This window comes from Carassius auratus, chromosome 14 (assembly GCF_003368295.1).
Source record: "Carassius auratus strain Wakin chromosome 14, ASM336829v1, whole genome shotgun sequence".
In the NCBI taxonomy this organism is placed as follows: domain Eukaryota; kingdom Metazoa; phylum Chordata; class Actinopteri; order Cypriniformes; family Cyprinidae; genus Carassius; species Carassius auratus.
The window spans coordinates 21,264,659-21,284,673 of NC_039256.1; the positions used below are offsets into that span (position 1 = coordinate 21,264,659).

Sequence of the window (20,015 nt, forward strand, 5' to 3'; positions counted from 1 at the left end):
TATTGTGGAACTTTGTACTTACCTTTTTAGAAAAAAAGGGATGTGGCGAAGATTTGTTTGAGTTTCACTGCTAAAGGAATGCAGTGCTATAAAAAAAGACGGTTGCACTTTATTTTACAGTACGTATACTTACATGTACTTATAGTGTACTTACAGTGTATTTATCTAAGAAAGTTCTGGTTATACAAAGTAACTACATGGGGTAGGGTTAGGTTTAGGGTTAGTACCTAGTTATTACATAGTTATTGTAATTACTATAATAAGTACATAGTATGTACATGGGGAACAGGACTGTAAAATAAAGTGCTACCAAAAAGAGAGTGAATTAAACAAGCAAATGAATAATAAATAAATAAAAACGTAGGGAGGTAAAAAGTCACATTAAAGTAAAAAGTTAATGAGATCAGAGACGATACCATGTTTATACTGTTGCATCTAAATAAACATGGAAAGCATCCATCTGAACGATTGCAGTGTCATCACTGGAAGCTAATATTAAGGATTCTTTCACAATTAACTGATTCGTATCGCTAATTAAGATAGCTATGAGAAGGTTGTGCCATTGTTCGTGCAAGGAAGGGGAAATTCGATCTGTCTAGTTGATATTCACATGTTTTTCTTGTTAAGTCATACTGATTTATAAAACAGTGTCATTGCTCAAACAAACCAGACAATGGCCGATGTCCTGTCCAGCTGTGGCTATTGTCCTGACCAGCATTCCTTCGGGTTTATGCGTCAGACACAAAAACAGACAAAGATGGGGGAAATGATAAAATTCAGCGAGTTTTTGTCTTATAGGGTCGGTCAGAACGTCTCAGCAGCACCTCGCCTCATTGAGTGAATTTACACTATTGCTTTGGCTGAATATCAATGAAGGTTTATATGTTTGTGTGTAGATGAGCATAGTGTGTTGATGCATTTTTATGTTTCTAATTGACGTCAATGTGTTTGTTTTTCTCAAGGGTGATTTGTGTATCCTGATGATCTGTTCACAGCTGAAATATTTCTGTTGGTTGCAGGAATCATATCAGTTGCTGCTTGATTCGACTACTACATGGTCTCAGAAATCTCAGTAATACACTATTGTTCAGAAGTTTGCAGTCAGTAAGAAAAAAGTTATCTTTTTTTTTTTCTTAAAGATGCATCATTTTGATCAAAATAACTATAAAGATTTTTTTTTTATTTATTTTTTTTAATTAACATTGATTTTTTGAAATGGGTATGCATCCAAGAATTATAATAGCTAGATTAGATTATGAATATGAAAGATAGATACTTTAAAAAAATATATCTTACTGACCTCAAACTATGCAATGGTAGTGTAAACCAGTATGATAATTTTCTTCATTTTTGCAATTAAAACTATTCGTAATTGTTGACTTAACACTCTGTATTCTGGGACGTGGTGCATTATGTCTCCTGTCAGTCACCGTGATCAAAAATATCCCTCTTCCCTGAGGAGTTGACCCTGTAACTTTTTGAAGTTCTAGGCTTGCCAGACTCTAAGAGGAAGTTTGAGTTCTGGCATGTGGGTTTACCATCTGTACTTCAAATGACGGAATCTTGTTTTCTAACCAAACGCTCTAAAACGAACAGGACTGAGTTTAATAATTTTCCTTTAGCAAATGAGAACCTCTTCAAAATATGAAGCCAATAACATTACTTCCAGTAAACCCACTGGAGGCTTTGGAGTCACCAGCCAATAAATCACACAGCTTATAATTTGCACATGAACACGACTGTAAGTCTCTGGCATACGAGAGCTGTAGGGAGTCGCTTCATAATTGTGCTAATTATCATTGAGGTTTCACTGGTCACTTGTTTGTTCATTAATTTCAAGGCATTTCGGGAAATGAGCAAATGTGCCTAATCAGGAAGTATGTAGAAGCTAAGTACACATCCGAACCCGCGCACACATCATGTTTTCTGTGGAAACTCTGTCTGGCTTGATTAGCAAGAGCGGTCGATATCTTTTGATTGTTGGGTTTGCAGTAGCAGGGTTTTTTTTGTTGTTGTTGTTTTTTTTCTTGTTTACTCGTGATATGATCTCTCTATCTGCTCTCTCCTTTTTGCACACTGTCCTGTTCATGCCACCATATGTGAATAGTTATGCACTTTAGTTTTTTAATTATTTTGATGTAAAGAAAACAATACAGGGCCTCATTGAAAGCAGGAGTGGACACGGCGAACATCAGTGTCTCATCACATCTAGTGCTAGCATTGGAAAATATAGCACTTAAAACAAACAAAAGGTGTACAAAGTGAGTGGAGGAGGCTTTGTGTGCACATGGAAGAGACCAATGCTTTGTCTGAGGTGCATAAAAGTGTGCTTTGTATTCTGGGAAGAGGTCCTGAACTGTAGGTTCAAATCAGATGCCTGTCTAAGAACACAAAGAAGTCTCTCGCTCTTTCTCTCTCGCTCTCTCCCTTTTATTTCTTATTTCTTTGCCGCCTCATAGATCTAATTTTACCTTTGCTCACTAGCCACAAAGGTGACATCTGGAAGAGAAAGAAAAAGTGAAGCAAACAAAGAAAAACTTAATTTCTTTTATGACCAGAACAGTTTGTCATAGGGTGTACAGATTGTGTAACCTTCCATTCAAAAGACCAATTTTAGATAATTCCATTAAATGACAAACCAGTTGTTAAACATACATCAGGTTTCGCGGCAATACACGTTCATGGATGCCCGAAGTTTACTGATGCGTCAAAGCATCTTGACATGCAATGTTTCTTTATGTGGAAAAACTCAATTGTAGGGAAGCATGAGGCACAACCTAACAATTTATGACAATTCTAATAAATCCATGTGGGTTTAGAGTATAATTAGTTTTTGTCCACATTAATTTAACACTTTCACTTTCACACTTTGTTTCATAATTACAGTGTATATGTTTTTCTATATTTACCTCAAAAAATGGCAGTGAAATGTGACAACATGCCCCTAAGGTGGGGTAAATTCTAATATGTGAGGGGCATGTTGTAACAAAAACATATTTTTACATTTTGACACTCTTTTTCTCTATATAGTTTTGATGTGGCAACTATTAAGTGCTGTAACTTTGGTTATGCTAGCAAGTGTGGAAATGTTTAAACCAAACGTTATAACTAACACCACATTAGTTTGTGCCCCGTGCTGCCATACTTTATTCTAAAGCCTAGAGACTTTTATCATATTGTAGTTTTACATTTGTTGACATGATGTTCCACTGGAAGCATTATGTCACTGAAACTTTGTGGCATTCTAGATGCAGATCTGAGATGCGGTCAAAGATGACTGCAAAGGAATGACAAATACATTTTTATGTGTATGCGTGCCATCAGGTTTATAGAGGACTGAGACAGGGTTCATCAGAAGGCCTTAGTACAGTGAAATGTTAGTGCCACTGCTGATGAAGTGATTTGAATGGTGCAGGTATTATTTTGAACTGTCTGTCTCCCTCGAGAATGTTTATTTTTTTGCATTAGTGTGTATGAGTGTGTGCTTGTGGAGTTACAGCAGTAGTCCTGGTGAACAAACACAATGTAGAGATGATAAGCAGCTTCCATACTGTGTGTTTTTGTGAGTTTGTGTTGTTATGTGTGTGTCAGTGTGTTTGTTTGTCGTCTCCTGGTTCTGTGGAATTCTTTAGTGTCTCTTGGTTTCAGGATCCAAGGCTAATGAAGAAGCCATGTTGCATGTCAATGTTTGTTTTTGCTAGACTTTTTTTACCCTGTGGCTGATCCAAGATCAGACTTCAGGCATTCCAAACAGAATGCCACATATGTAGCATTCTTTGGGACTATGTTTTTTTTTTTTTTTTTTTTTTTTTCAGAATTCCTTTTGGGATCATTGCATCTGTCATCAGGCAGACAGCTTCCCACCCTACGTATAGTTTTTTTAATTTTTATTTTTTTTAATTTTTTTATTACATTTTTAATTATATTTATAATCTTTTTTTATAAATAAAAAATTGATGTTTTCATCAAACAATCCCCCCAAAATGTATTACATAAAAAATAAATAAAAATAATTGATATATGCTTTGATATATATAAGATAATTATTTTAAAAACATTACAAAATATTACTAACCCCAAATGTTTGCACTAGTCATACCAGGTGTTTTTTGTTGTTGTTTTTTTTACTCACTTTTCAGAAATTAATTTATGGTTTTAATTAATTGTTAATCATTTTTCCATCCAACATTTTTATACTATATCCCCAAAAAATGCATCAATCTTTTAACAGTAGAATGTCATCTCTCAGTTCTTGCCAATGTCGCCCTCGCTCTCGTCACCAAACCCTTGGCTCTGTTAAACATGTTGTGACGGGTACAGTATTCGAAAAATGAACCATTTAAAATTATGTAACAGTCTGTTCGATCGTTAAGAAAACTTGCCTTTTTTTCTCTCCCCATACAATCTCTGTGTCAGTATAAACACACCTTAGGCTACAGACACAAATTACTGTTTAGTTTTCATTTCAGAACTCTTTGAGCTTTATTTTTTTCCCATGTCTATCGCTTTTTTGCATCTTTGTGTGGCTATTTTAAAATGAAAAAAAAAAATAAAATAGCATTTAGTCTTCTTAAATACGTACACAGCCATTATGAAAGGTGATGTCTGCCATGTGTTTTATAAGCATAAAAAAAATTGTCAGCAGTAACTTGCCATGACCTCATTGTCTGCTCATTTGCCTATCCAGTAGAGCACAGTCCTATATTCATATTTCAGCTGGAGGAATAGAGTGGATGTCGGTAATTGTGTTGGGCTGCATTCGCCTGCCTATTGGCGTCCGTAACCTCTCCTCTGAGCGTAGAGCACCATCTGTTCCCCACTCTCTCTGACACCAGCACCATGTGTACAGATTCATCATTCTGCATGCAAGTGCACAGTGAGAGATAGAGGAGAGAGAGACTTTGAGTCTCCACCGAAACCCACATCAGATATGTATGCAAAGGAACCGGGTCTTTAAGATAAGATATTCCTAACCCTGGTCTGATGAGCTTCACAAACAGCCTGAAATATTTAGCATTTGTAGGGAAGAACTATAGAGTTGACCAATAGAGGGAGATAGTAAGTATACTGTCACATGGCGTTGCTTAGATGACTTAGACAACAACCTCTACTGCTCTTTTTAAGGTTTACCCAATGTTTATAGTTTCCCATGTGAATTTTAAAGCTGGTTTAGCAAATGCCTTATCTGGCAAAGCGAGATGCTACTCTCGCTCTCAAAAAAATAAAATAAAATAAATAAATAAAAATATATATACATCAATTTCACTAGTAATCAAAAGATACTAGTATGTATATTTTAGATGTCTATATGTCCCTTTAAGAAACTAATATGTACAGTTTATTGGTAAATAAGGTACAAATATGTAACTTTTAACTTATTTTTCTGAAAGTGTACACACACAGTCGAAATATAACTTTTCAAAGTACACCATTTGATAGTGAACGAACACATGCGGTGGACACATACCCACTAAACAGTGTCATCCTCATCATCTCTCCAGATGTCACGAGTGACAAAAAAAGTCTTTGTACTCACTTGAAGTAAAGTTGTAGGTATATCTAAAACCCTCACATAAGTGTTTGTCAAAACACGGATATCTGTTGTTGTCCTCTCTAGTAGTTTGTTGTTGTTTCTTTTGTGGCTGTGAAAAAAACGACCCCGGCTAGTGTTGCCATCTTGTGGAGAAATTAATTAGTGCTAAAGGAAAAAATCTGACTACGCAATTTGCGTCATACTAAGAAAGTAACTTTCTTTGATACACACACGCACACATTGTCTGGTTAGCATTCTGTTTAAAAAACAAAACAAAAAATATTCAATGAATGCTGATATAGCTGCACAAACATCTATATTCAGCCGATTTTAAATTGCATACTTCCAAGGGAGTCCTGCGCTTGCTCAGCAACTGCCTTTGAGATGAATGCTAATGCTAAGTGTTAGCTTTCCCCAGATTCTATAACCCTTCTTGATGCAAACATACATGCACACACTAAATCATTTGTAGATGCTCGCTCCCCTCCGTCCCACACGCACAGAGTGGGCTATATTTAGCGTGTACAGTGTGATAAAGACCAGCGCTGCAGGCGGCAGTGGAGTAGTCGCCCATCATTCCTGCCGAGGCCACAAAGAGAGGCAACGGGAGAAAAAAAATGAGGTGCCGGCAAGAAAGTGACAAAGAAGGAGAGCACCTTTAAAAAGATGCAGCAAGCATAAAATAATGAATAGTGAAGTAGAGGGGAACGCAGACGTACGCACACATGCTTCCACTTTTTCCGCCTCTTCTTCACACGTACACATCGTCTCATCTGCCTTTCATTTCCTCCTTCCTTCAGACACCTTTCACCCTTCTCTCCATTTGTTTGATATCAGCACATTTGAAGGTATAAGAAAACTCGCACAGGGTGATGTGTAGGCAGTTGATTCCACCGATATGCTAAAGTTACAGTAAATTTAATATATATCCCATTTGGTTTTTCCTTGATATTTTGTTCTGCTTTCAATTTCACAAAACCCGCGAATGTCCCAGTGATGGCACAGTTCCCGTAACAAGTGGATGCTGAAGACCTGCCAATGTTTTTTGTGATGCCCATGAAGTCGTTCCGCTGATTTACAGGCATAGGCAGCAGAATACACACACATGGCCCCCTGCAAAACTGCCTGAAACCTACTGCCTTATTGCAGTAGAGGCCACAGAAGCAATTATGGATGTTCACCTGCATCTGCTCAACTATCCCATAGCACATTTCCTGACATGAGGTCTGCGTTTAGTCTAATTCAACCATTAAAGCCTGAAACTACTATAAGTATAGGTGTTCAGGTCTGCTTGAGCAACGTTGCCAATTACCTACATTTAAAAGTAATTGGACTTTGTCACCGTGTAATAATCAAAGTGAGCACTAAAGGTAAATTAGAAATTTTAAGATTAACTATAAAGCACACCTGTGTTGGGTTAAGTCTGCCTTTAACTTACCCTTGGATGTAACCTGATCTTTAGATCTGTTGATTCTCACGGGAGCGTTGACGTTGACCACCATTGCAGTATGTGAAAATGAGTAACCTTGCTTGAGTTTTTTTTGCACTCCCTTGCAGATTCCTAATGAGTGTAAGCTAATATTGCTCTAACAAAGCAAAATGCTCACGTAATTAACCTTTCAACTTGCACACACACACTTTTGTTTACAATGGAATCCAAACAGCTAAGGTTACAATGTAAACATTGGATCAAAAAATGAATGTAAACCTGGAAATAAAGTTATAATCTATTTTTGCAATTAATGTTATTTATTATATAAACATATATACTATATAATTTATAAATAAACAGTTTAATTAAAATGTAAATAAATATATATATATATATATATATATATATATATATATATATATATATATATATATATATATATATATATATATATATATATATATATATATATATATATATATATAGATCTAATCACATAGGAAGAAAACCCTACATTAACCTTTAGATTAGGGTATGATGGTAATATCCATTCATATTATTATCCATTCTTGCTGATATCCAATAGGCCATATATCGACTAGCAGTCATTTAACTTTAGATCTCAATGTGTGTGTGTGTGTGCGTGCGTGCGTGCGTGCGTGTGTGTGTGTGTGTGTGTGTGTGTGTGAGAGAGAGAGAGGGAGAGAGAGAGAGAGAGAGAGAGAGAGAGAGAGAGAGAGAGAGAGGAAGTTAATCTGGTCTTATCTGTGTATTGCCAGCAGCTATCTGATAGCAGGATGTCTAGCTAACAGAGAACGCCACTCAGCTCTTTTACAAACACTTACCAACACACACACACAAATAGACAGGCATCTCTAAAATGACCTCCTGATTTTCTTCAGAGGAATAAGAGGTTGTTGTTTGTAAGTAGAGATAGGGGGAGAAATAGAGAGAAAGAGAGATACTCAGTGTCCAGCTGATTAATGTCCTGCTCGGAGAGAGGGAAGGAAAAATGGAAGCAAAGAGGGAATCAGGGAATGAGAGGACCATGGGGAGAGGAAGACAGGAGCACCAGAGGAAGTGACCTGCCTCCCAGGTCTGTGGCACATTCTGTGAAAGTCATACACATTAACACAGCAGTGGCCACTGTGAAGGTGAAGCCACTGAGTCTAACTAGCTAAAGCTAAAATCGCTTACGATTCCCGCATGAGGTCATTGTGAGAGAACAAAGCGTTTAAGCACTAATGAACGATTTGGACCTATTATTCATCATTTAGCAACCCTTAAAAAGATGTTACCATGGTTACCACAGATTCTACTCAGTGTGAAACCATAAATTACAGTAATTTTTGGTGTTCAGTACAATACAAATAAAGCTCTATCAGCAGCATCTGTAGCCATTGTCGGAGAGCACTGATATGTATTGACCCATGATGAAACATTTTCTGTACAGTAATTTTATCCTATTTTGCTAGTACTTTGGTTGCCATTGTAAATATTTGTTCAGAGATATTATCTTTATTTTAATTTTATTATTTGAGATACAGTGCTAATTAATATTTCTTAATATTTTCAATATTTAAACAATGACTGTTACCTCATATTTTATTTTCATACAGACTGCAGAACAAATCCATTTTAAAGTTTTAAAATGGCTAAATTTGGCTAATTTGATGATAACATGCTAATGCTAGTCAGAGGCATGTTGTTTGGTTGAGTGTTTTTTTTTTCTTGTCTCTGATGTCCTTCCATCAAGACTCTTTCATCCCTCCCCCTCCAGAGATAAAAATCATTTACACGTACAAACACACACACACAGACACACACACACACACATACATACCCGCACCAAACCTGTCTGAAAATACTCAGGACCGTATATACCGTCGGGAATAGATGACTCAATCGATGTCCTTCAAAGAGACACAGTGAGTGACTGCTGCTCATCACTTTATCTCTGCCTCTTTCACTCTTCTTCCATCTTAATTTTCCTCTCTTTTCATCAGAAAAAGAGATGGGCTAAAGGAATGACAGTGATTGAGAAAGAGAATGAAGGAATTACTGAACACCAAAAGGTGACCACGTTGGTAGAAACATTTTTGACCAGCCTAAGCAGGTTTGTTGGTTTTCAGCTGGTTGGCTCATTGGAAAAAGTGGACCCACTTTATATTAAGTGGCCTTAACTACTGTGTACTTACATTTTAATTAATTATTTAGTACAATGTACTTATTGTGTACATACATGTTTTTTACAATGTACTTATTATATAAAAAAAAACGACATGTAATTACATCTGTATTTAATTTCTGTAATTACATTTATAATTACACTGTTGACCCATACTTTACACCTTAACCCACCCTTAAACTTACCCATACCTCCAACCCTCTCCCTAACCTTACCCATATCCCACCTCAATAGTAGCAAAAGTGTTTTACAATACAATATGAACACAATAAGTACATTGTACTTATTTTTTATGTAAGTACATAGTAGTTAAGGCCACCTAATATAAAGTGGGACCGAAAAATTTACAATCACCTACATTTTTCAGAAACTCCACAAAACACCACTATACATACAATTAACTGCAATTTCTAGCTGAAATAAACACGAGACTCAGTAAAACAACTACTACTTTTATTCTTTTCTACACAATTTATGAATACAAGGACATATTATCGATTAATAAAGACTTTTGCATGGTTCCTTGCTTTTGCCATAGATGCCACATGATTTGTAAACTGATACATTTTGATGATTATATAACAAAACCAGCTCCACATGTATGGATTTTCTATTGTAGTAAACTTGGGTAGGGTTTAGTGCACGTTGGTGTGTCATATTAAAACACAATAGAGCATTAAACTTTTGGCGCCTCTTACTGGACATTTAATTCTCGAACTGTTGTGTGGTGTACAACAACCAAAATAATGAAACACTGCCGGATTCATGTTCATCTGTTTAAGGTAAAACTGAACACAATTTTAGCTCCACTTACCGGACATTTCACTTTGAAAGTGTCAAATAAATGTGCAAGAAGTAAAGTAATATTTTTAAATATCCCCAATTTACTTTAAAACCAGTCAATAGGCCAGTCTACGAGACAAGCAGACCATCTTAGGCTGGCTTAGACTGTATATTCAGTGAGGTAGTATGTGTTTGCAAAGGAAAGATGAAGAGGAATACGTTTCAAGGCACAATTTTTCCACTTAAGGTGACATATAACAATAAATATGTATCAGCCAGCATCATTTCCGTGACATTAATCGACAAAATCTGACAAAAAACTACATATGCCTTTCGTATGCGCCATTTCAACGTTTATATTATAGCCTCAAAGGGCCAATAGTCATCTAATGTAGCAATTGCTCAATTCCTTCAAACACAAAGAACATCAAGAGAGATTAACTATTGAGCCGTTACTCTGTGGTATCGTTTAAATAGAGGGAGGTGTCGGGTTTCGTGAGTTTATGTGTGTGTGTGTGTGTTTGTTTTCTGAAGTTTGCCTGAAGGAAAACATATATCTCAACAGCTTAAGAACTCACCCTCTCTTATAAGTGCATGCCTTTAAAGGAATTAACTCCAGTTGAGCCTAGTGTATGCTAAATATTTGTGTGCGTGGGTCGGGTTATGCTATCTACAGTTGGTCCCTGTAGGGATAGTAAAACCTGAAATCACCTGCATATCGGGGAACATAAACATGCTAAATAACGTCTTAATGAATATCTCAATTATGAATAATTGATGAATAATAGCGCATAGTTTTGGGACATATTATTTCAGTCTCCAAGATCATGGAAAGTCCCCACCATGACAAAGTTGTAGTTATAGTAGTTGTCTGTGTATGGGCCTACTTTGGATTTATTTACTTGCCACCTGGATTCTTTAGAGAGAGAGAGAGAGAGAGAGAGAGAGAGAGAGAGAGAGAGAGAGAGAGAGAGAGGTCTTTTCGTCAAGAATGTGTTTGTCACTCGTCTATATGATGAAAGAGGAAGAAGATCCAGACCATCAAGTTCCAAAATTACATCATAAAAGTGCTCCATACATTGAAATGGAAGTCATACAATAGTTTCGTGGGAGGAACAGACTGAAATATAAGTCTCTGAAGTTGCTGAAACTGACTTGATGATAAACTGTGACGTAAGTGATCGTAGCAAGGCAAGTCTGAATATAAAGAATTACAAAAGAGATATGAGAAATTAACATTTTAGTCATTAAAAAAAAAAAAAAAAAAACTTTTGGATCTTAAAGTTTCATTATATTGAAAACAACTTAACATTTTGCTAATTTTGCAAAGAAAGTCATATAGGTCTAAATGACTGCTCAAAAGTTCAACAAGAAAGATATTTTTGAAGAAGTGTTTATTTCAGAATTCAGTGATGAATAGAGATAAATTATTATTATATCAATTTCAGTTTAAGATCAATATAGATAATGCACACATGCTGTATATATATATATATATATATATATATATATATATATATATATATATATATACACACACACACACACACACACACACACACACACACACATTTTATTTTATTTATTTTATATTTTTTCTTCTACAATGAAATGCATGTTTCCAGTACATTTACACATGACTTCTCGCCCGTCACGACTGTGTGTGGTTTTGACCGTATCTTTCATTTTGTTTGGTGGACTTGAGTTCACACGGATATTGGAATGAACATTTTCTGTCTGATTCTTAGGAGGAACCAATTGTAGCAGAGCTCAGGTGTTTTAATACCAGCTCACAATCGTCCCCAGATGCCAGTGTATGAGTGTCTCACTGATCGGAAATACCCTTGACACTGTAACTTCCAGAGTAATCTAAACTGAGCTGATAAGTGTGTGATTGGCATGCTGCGCTTGTGTTGCCAGCGATATCTGAGCATTTGAGAGCTGATATGTTTGGTGCACTGAGGCAGTAAATTGAAAATATATTCACAGACACTCTTGATGTTTTTAAAGTTGATTTGTTGTGTTGAAGGGAGATTTGGGGGGCTGTGTGTGTATATGTGAATATGCAAGTGTCGCTCTACCTCAGTCAGTACTGTAATATATCCATCACGGACCCCTGTTGCCATGACAAACCATAAGACCTGTCACTCCGTGTTGCTTTTAGCTGCTCCTCAGGTCATGTGAAAGGAATTCAAATGATAACATGACTGAATATTGAGTGTGTGTGTGTGTGTGTCTGTGTCTGTGTGAGTTTAACCGTGTGGACAAAACAAGGCATTGTTTGATATTTATAGTGTTTTGAATATCTTGTAATTCATTCTAAGTCATCTGTTTTTCCTGTCTAGTCTGACCGCTCATTTCCATTTGAGTTATGTTTAGTAGGTCACACTTCATTTCCATTTAAAATTTACATAATGCCTATTTATTTTGCAAAACAGATAGGCGCCATCCATGACAGTGGCAAAAACAGGCATTTAAGGCATGATGAAATGAAGTTCTCTACAAATTTGTGCAGCTTTTGATACCGAATTTGACATGGAAAAGTGACAGTCTGGCTGCTGCTCTATCACTAAGACACTAGCACCATCCGAAAAGCACCTTGGCTCTGTTGCAAAGCGTTTGCAGAGCATGTCTGTCTGAGGGCCTGTTGGAGGTTGTTAGTCTTAAATCAGGTGATTGGGCAGCTGCTGTCTGCTCACATCTCATCTCTCTAATCCACAGGCAGAGTTTAGACCTGGCCCGCTGGCTTCTAGCTGAATAAGACACACATGCTAATGTAGCATTAAGAGCTCGTGTTGGCGAGGCATTGGATGGAATGGGAGTGAGTGCGACAGAGCTATAGAGAGTAGAGTGTTGTCTCCCTGCTCCTCAGGGGAGGATATATCTGCTGAAAGCCTTCAAGTTTGCAAATGAGTCTTGACTCGGTTATAAATGAAGTGGGGGGTGGGGGCTAGGGGGAGGTGCTAAATATCTGTGTGGTTTGACAGTACAATACTGCCTTTCTGAAAAGAAACTAAAATCACAGCTCTATCAACGATTTTAAGACCACGTACCCTCATGGCTTTTGATTCATTTTGTCATGGTGGTTTAGATTCAGTTTCAGACAAAGTCCATTTTATTTCATAATATGGCATACTTTTGAGTGAAAGAGGTCCTTCAATGAGAAACTATTCAGAAGGAGTCAGTGTGTTTATTATTATTATTATTATTCAAGAATGCATTAAATCGGTTTCTGTTATCATATTATATTATGTATTGCATTTATATTTAATAAATATACATTTAAAAATTATTTTACAAATTAATAATATAATATAATATAATATAATATAATATAATATAATATAATATAATATAATATAATATAATATAATATAATATAATATAATAATTAAGTTAGGGAGGAGGAAAACGATTACACAGAACATTATTTCTTTGGAATAACATGGAGAAATATGTATTAAGACATTAAACAAGGTAAGTTTGATTTTACATTCGCGTAAAAAATCAGTTCCGTTCCCACACGACCAAATGAATCACTCTCTTCATACTTTATTCTTCACCTTATCTGTGCACCTCACTCCTTCCATCATATCTGGCTTGCTGGCGCCTCGGCATCTCCATCCCTCATAGTCACCGAAATCACTCCCACTTTCGTCTCCCTGCACTCTTGTCTCTCTCTCTCTCTACACATCTCTCTGATGCTGTTAACAGGAATCAAAGCTTTTCTGCAGTTTGAGGACTGAGGCAGGTACTTGAGTCCCACAGGTGCTTTTTCCCAGCTAACCAATCCCGTCCTCAGGCATAGCTGTCATTCCTTACATAACTCAACCCTGGCACCTGCCCTCTAGCTTGGAACAGAGGGAGGGAGACTGAGACCGACAGCATGAGGGAGGGAGGTTAGTAGTGGGAGCTGCTTTTGTTTGTGAGCGAGCGCTGTCTTAGCTGGGGGCTAAACTAGTAGAATTACACCAAGAGGGAAAACAAAAGCAGCTTTTACAAGAAGTACAGAGAAACGAACTCTCTGTACACACATATTGTGCTCGAAACCTTCTCTGTATTCTGTTCCACTCTCTCTTTTACTCACCTCAGTTTGGGAATGAGATACAGGAATCATATTATCATAGGAGCACATCCACTGTATCATCAATGCATACGTGTTTGTGCAAGAGTATGGATTAGAGTTTCACAAAGTAGCCCTTCACTGTCTTATCGTCCACACGGACAGAGAAAACTAATGAGGAACGGGATACAATGAAACACACACGCATAGATACAGATGCAGGGATTCAATAAGCTCAGAGCTGCTCATCTGGTATTATTCACCTCGTCTCTTATTGAACAGGGAGGACAATAGAGCAGTGTGTGTGTGCGCGCGTGCGTGTGTGTGTGTGTGTATCCATCCACACGCACCCACTGGAGACTTTGCACTCTTCTGTTTATCAGCACAAGGGGATGGCCGGCCTCGTAGTAGATACGGCGAGTGGTCTAAAATGAATCCCTCAGCAAAAAAAAAAAAAACATTTGCCTCTCTGAATAGAAATGTTGTGCTTTACACAAACGTGCACTGTGCAGCTTATCTTTATTTTATCTGGAGCAGAGGAGAGGAGCCATGTGTTAAAAAGACAGGCCAAAGTGTTACATGCTGCAACCAAAGGTTTTGAAGCCTCTCTTGAGCCATCGCGTGCATCAAGATGGTGGAAAGCTCCACTAATGCCCTACTACCGTTACATCAGATGCACTTAAGGGTTGGCTAATTATCTCCAGCTCTTCCTTTTCCATTCATTAAATTTAGCAACTGCAACACAGATGAAATAAAGGGGATATGTCCTCATTAATGGACGTGTTTGTGTGGTGGAAATTTCCATTCACCCATACTGAAATACTGTGTGATAGGTTGCAACATAGACATTTAGTTGAAAATCACTATTAGTTGAATTGCTCTTGCTTAATAAAGCAACAAATCAGCAAAATCCAGCTACAGTAAAGAAGGAATGCTGAGTTGCTTGATAAAAAACTTATTGTATTACTTAATTAAAAGCTCACTGTATTATGACGAGTATTGTGTGAGAGAGATGGACTGAGCGGGTGTGATTACCTACATCTGATTACTTTCATCAGCTCAATCTCAATCTCATATTCACAATAAAACATTACTTTGAATGTCCGCTGAGGAAATCTTTCTATTTTTGTCGTACTGCTCAGTGCTGCTCACTGCATTTTTTACCTGCTTCTTACAAGCTGTTATTAAAAGTAAAAATAACTTCCATTCCAGTCTCTTTTAGTATAAAAGTCGTAAATGCTGATTTCTGAAAGAGTCACCTGTCACCATCTAATGGCAGAACAATGTCACAAAAATCACCATCACGAACACGCAAGACTGTTATAATGTCAAAATAATATATAATATAAAACATTATTTAGTGAATAATAAACATAAACAACAGCCATCATAAAAGCCATGCTCTAAGATACAGCATTAATGTTACATAGAATATAGTGTGATGAGATTTTGCTTTCAGCAGAAACAATGTTTGCTCTGGAACAAATAACAGATTCATTAGACCAAAGACTGCCCATCAGATTTACCCAAAACAAATGATATCTTATATTTAACCGGTCGTGGCTGTTGATGCCCTGGAGGTCATGTCTCCGAAAACGTTGAAGCAAATTCTCTAATTATCTTCGTTAACAAAATGTACATTTGAAGTCTAAGTAAATTCTCACCTAAATAAAAAGTCTTATAACTACATTATGTGGCTCAAAACAGTATATATGTTTTTCTTTTTACACTTTTACTTCATTACTAATATGATCATTATTTATATACTGTATAATTTTATAAGAACATAAATGAATACGAAATGAATAATTATTCAGCAAAGACACAGCACATAGATTAAATGTGGCAAAAATACTTAGTTGTTAAATACATAAAAAAAAAAAAAAAAAAAAAAAAAAAAATCCTGAAACAAAGTATCATGGTTTTCATTAACATATTGAGCAGCACAGTTGTTTTCAGCATTGAAAATAATTTGAAATCATAGGATCACATGACACTGAAGACTAATAAGGAGATTGCAATTCCAGATTGCATTTTACAGTACATTAAAATAAAAAAACAGTTTTGTTTTTTTTTTTGTTTTTTTTTTTACTCACAGTAATTTTACTGTATTTTTGCACAAGATACTTTAGTGTTTTCTAAAATATTCAGACTTTTAGTAATACAGTTAATTAGCTTAACCATATGCTTTTTTTTAATACTTACTTTCATGTGTAGTTGCAGGTGTGCATAAATAAGTGCCTGATTCAGTCATAAAATCATTTCGGAGCAACTGCCCCTCCCCCAGCGAACAATCGTCAATTCTTTCAGCAAACGTAAAGTATCACATTCACAGCAATACAATCATTATCCATCCTCTGCACAGCCTTTATTAGATCTGGCAATGGAGGCACTTATAGTCTGGATGGCAAGGTCATCTCACCTGTCTTGGGAAATGCTTTGCGTTCTCCAGAAGACCGTCATTGTCACCTGCAGACAGTGTGAGATTAAGAGCAGTGCGGTCAGTTATTTCTCTGTGTTACGTTGGAAGTTTCCTCACACCCAGAAACAATTTATGTGCGACGCAAGCAGCTTTGGGTGTTCAGAGAAGAGGGTTGTGCAAGAGCATGTTTACATTGAAAATTAAACAAAACAAACAAATCGCAGCTAAGCTCTCAAACCGAGTGTGTGGAGGTGAAGAGGAGGCTGAGAAGGGAAAAGGGAGGCAGAAATGAAGTAGTGTTTCCCTGGGGCAACTCGATAGCATGATATGAGGAAGGAGAGAGAGAAACAGAGAGATTGAAAGTCTGAAAATGAAAAAGAAATGTGGTTGAGGAACATTTCTGTATTATTGATAACAGTGAGAGGATGAGTAGAGTTCTTCTGCTTGTTTTTACTCTCTGTCTCTCTCTTTCTCTCTGAAGGTTTGTGCTTTGTGATTGGTATGTGGAGGGTTGATGTGTTACGGAGAGCTGGGTGGCTGACAGTGGTCTCCGTCTAGCTCCAAATGCCAATTTGCGAGCTGTCTCATTCCATCTTGACGAAATGTCCTATTCTCTCGTCGGTGTGCTGCCGGAGGGAGGGGTGGGGTGTGAAGTGGGCTTCTCCTGTGGGAGAGCTGTGGCTTCTATCATCCTTATCAAACCTGGCTTCTGAAGTCACACTGGATTTAGCTAACACTTGCTTAATACACTCCTCACTGAGTCTTAGGTGCGTGTGAGAGTGTGTGTTGAGGTCTCTGTGTAACGTATTACTCTGGGATGTACAGCCAGCATGTGCCGAGGGATTTGCTCTGAGACGATGCATACATAGTTAGACATAAGAGAAATAATGTATGTGCAATTGCTAATGGCTGTGGTTCTCCGCAAAGACTCGTGCTACGATTTCTACATAGATCAGCATACCTTTGTGATTAGTGGATGTTGTATTGCATGGAAAGCAGCATCTGCTTGCTGAGTGCTATTTATTTTTTTATATTCATGTTAGCAATACATGATATATTTTATTATCTTTTAAAATTTATGGTTAGTAAGAAATATTTTTGAAAGAATTATCTTATTCTCACCAAGACAGTATTTCTTTTAATTTTGATGGAAACAGTTTAATATTTTTGTGGAAACCTTGATACCTTTTTCTTCTTAAATGAATAACAATTTGAAAAAAAAAACAGCATTTATTTAATTTTTATTTTATTTTAATTATATTTTATTTTTTTCTGTAGCAATTTTAAAGTTTAATATCACTTCTGATCAAGTTGATATGACTTGGTTGTATAAAAGTATTAATTTAACTAAAAAGTAATTTTTATCAGCAATGTTTTTGTCAGTATAGGTACGTTCAATACTGGATATTTAACTATTCATTTTACATTTAATTTGCAGTTTGCCATCATCTAATAATTGAATAACACTTCTAAATGTGATCTTTAGCAAATTTCAGAATTTGTGTATATATGCCTAAATTCACTTGTAGCATAAAAATGACTGAATTTAATTGTGTATTCTTTTTTTTATTATTATAATTATTATTTACAGCAAAACTTTATAATTCTAATTCAATTTGTAAATATCCTATTTGAAAATTATATACATTAATTATCAGCTGATAGATTTTGGATATTTTTCTAGGGGAATATGTGAGCATTTTTAGAAAGTCACTAGATGGTTACTAGGGTGTACTGGAATATTGATGGAAAGTTGCTCACTGGCCAAAGTTTAAAGAGCTCACTGCCAAGTCTCTATGGTATTTTGGTTCCTCAATATAACTTGGGCTCCTCCTTGGGTTTTTATTGTCAATAAAGCCTGATAGCTTAGAAAGTAATAGCACACCTTGTTTCAGTAATACACATAATTTATCATCCATGCTTGAGGCACAAATGGTGCAGAATAAGTTTAATACCTAAGGTTAGCAGCACTATATACTGTATATGAGGTAAAACTACGATTTTGTGAAATTGTACATAATTCTTTATTCATTGTACATAGTTGTTCCTTTGAATTACACTGAAAATCAGATGCCTGATAATGTCATCAACATGCATACTGACCTTCGACCTCTCTCTGTCTCTGTCCAATCACAGCTCCCACATCGCCGAGTGACCTTCTCCACAGCCAATCAGGCGCAAGATCTGCAGGATCCCTCTCAGCACAGTTACTACGACAGCGGTCTGGAAGAGTCAGAGACACCCAGCAGTAAGAGTTCTTCAGGGCCCCGTATCGGGCCCCTCGCCCTACCTGAAGACCACTACGAACGCACTACCCCAGACGGCAGCATCGGAGAGATGGAACACCCCGAGAACGGTAAGAAGAGGTGGTGTGTCCCCCTCCTTTTTTGTTATTGCTCCACCTACTCTCTTTCAGAACAATCTTTTTAGACCGTCCACATATTGAAAACCTTTTTTTTTTTATTTTTAAGAAATGGCTGAGCAGTTTACTTGTACACCCTTCATCACACGCTCGCTTTGCTTTAAACCAAAAAGTACTTAAGGTCACTCTGAATTCATGAGCATTGCAAAAGTTTTTATGTGACCTAAATGTCCGAATCTAAGCAAATTAACCACTGATTTGAATATGTTGTCTATTAATTTTGTAAGCTTTGTCAACATGCATCTACATATACAAATAATAAATAAATGAATACAAATCTGTAATTCTTGGTAAGATATTGAAATGATCTAGTCATATTAGCACACGCACACCAAGAAGACCTGATACAATCCTCCTCCGCTGTAGCTGTAGGGAACATAAAGTGAGGGAGGCCGCCTCTCCTTCCCACCCAGCTGGAGGTGCTCCTGAACAGGCCAAAATCATCAGCAACAGCCTCTGAGAGGGTGGAAGTCATAGCCAAAAGGCAAGCTGGCAGTGAAAGCATTTAGAATTTCAATTACTGTGAAATTCATTAGTGCTGTGTATGTGTGTACACAATATAATATTCTGCTGGTAATTCAAGTTGAGCTCAGTTTACCGCACTTTTAGCATAACGGTATTTACCAATTTTATTATTTATTATTTTTTTTACTTTTCTGAATGTATATCCAATTTTACAACTTTGTTGCCTTTGTTGCATTGCCACACAAAGCATAAAACCCTAAAATGCACTTACAAATGAATAAGACCAACTTTGCAGCACACACACACAAAAAAGATTGAATAATTTTCATCAAATTATACTTTTAATGTTGCAGTTACACTTCATTTCAAGGTGCCCTTATTACAGTTTAGTTATACATGTAAGTACTGAGTGATATTAATTAACTACATGTACTAGCTATATGGTTAGGGTTAGGTTTAGGATTAGGGTTACTTGCATGTAATTATGGATAATTTATTGTTATTGTAATAGTAAGTTCATGTAACTTATGTAACAAGGGCACCTTAAAATAAAGTGTGACCAAGTTTGCTTTGTAACTGCCTCTTCATAACCCCCTTTTATTTGTTCAAGTATGCCACCGTATGCCACAAATTGTGTCACTTGCATTTAACCTGGAATATTCTGTTAAAGAGGTCATAATGCACGAAAAAAGACGCAAACCAAGAGC

General features: G+C 36.6%; 1 protein-coding gene across 4 annotated transcripts in view; it reads left to right on the top strand.

Moving 5' to 3' along the window:
* Positions 1–20,015, top strand: part of LOC113113991 (protocadherin-1-like) — a 149,268-nt gene that overhangs the window by 74,732 nt on the left and 54,521 nt on the right. For all 4 annotated transcript variants that reach the window (XM_026280644.1, XM_026280647.1, XM_026280645.1 and 1 more), the window contains exon 4: positions 18,558–18,777. In XM_026280644.1, coding sequence (XP_026136429.1) covers positions 18,558–18,777 — 220 coding nt within the window. The remainder of the gene's footprint in view (positions 1–18,557; positions 18,778–20,015) is intronic.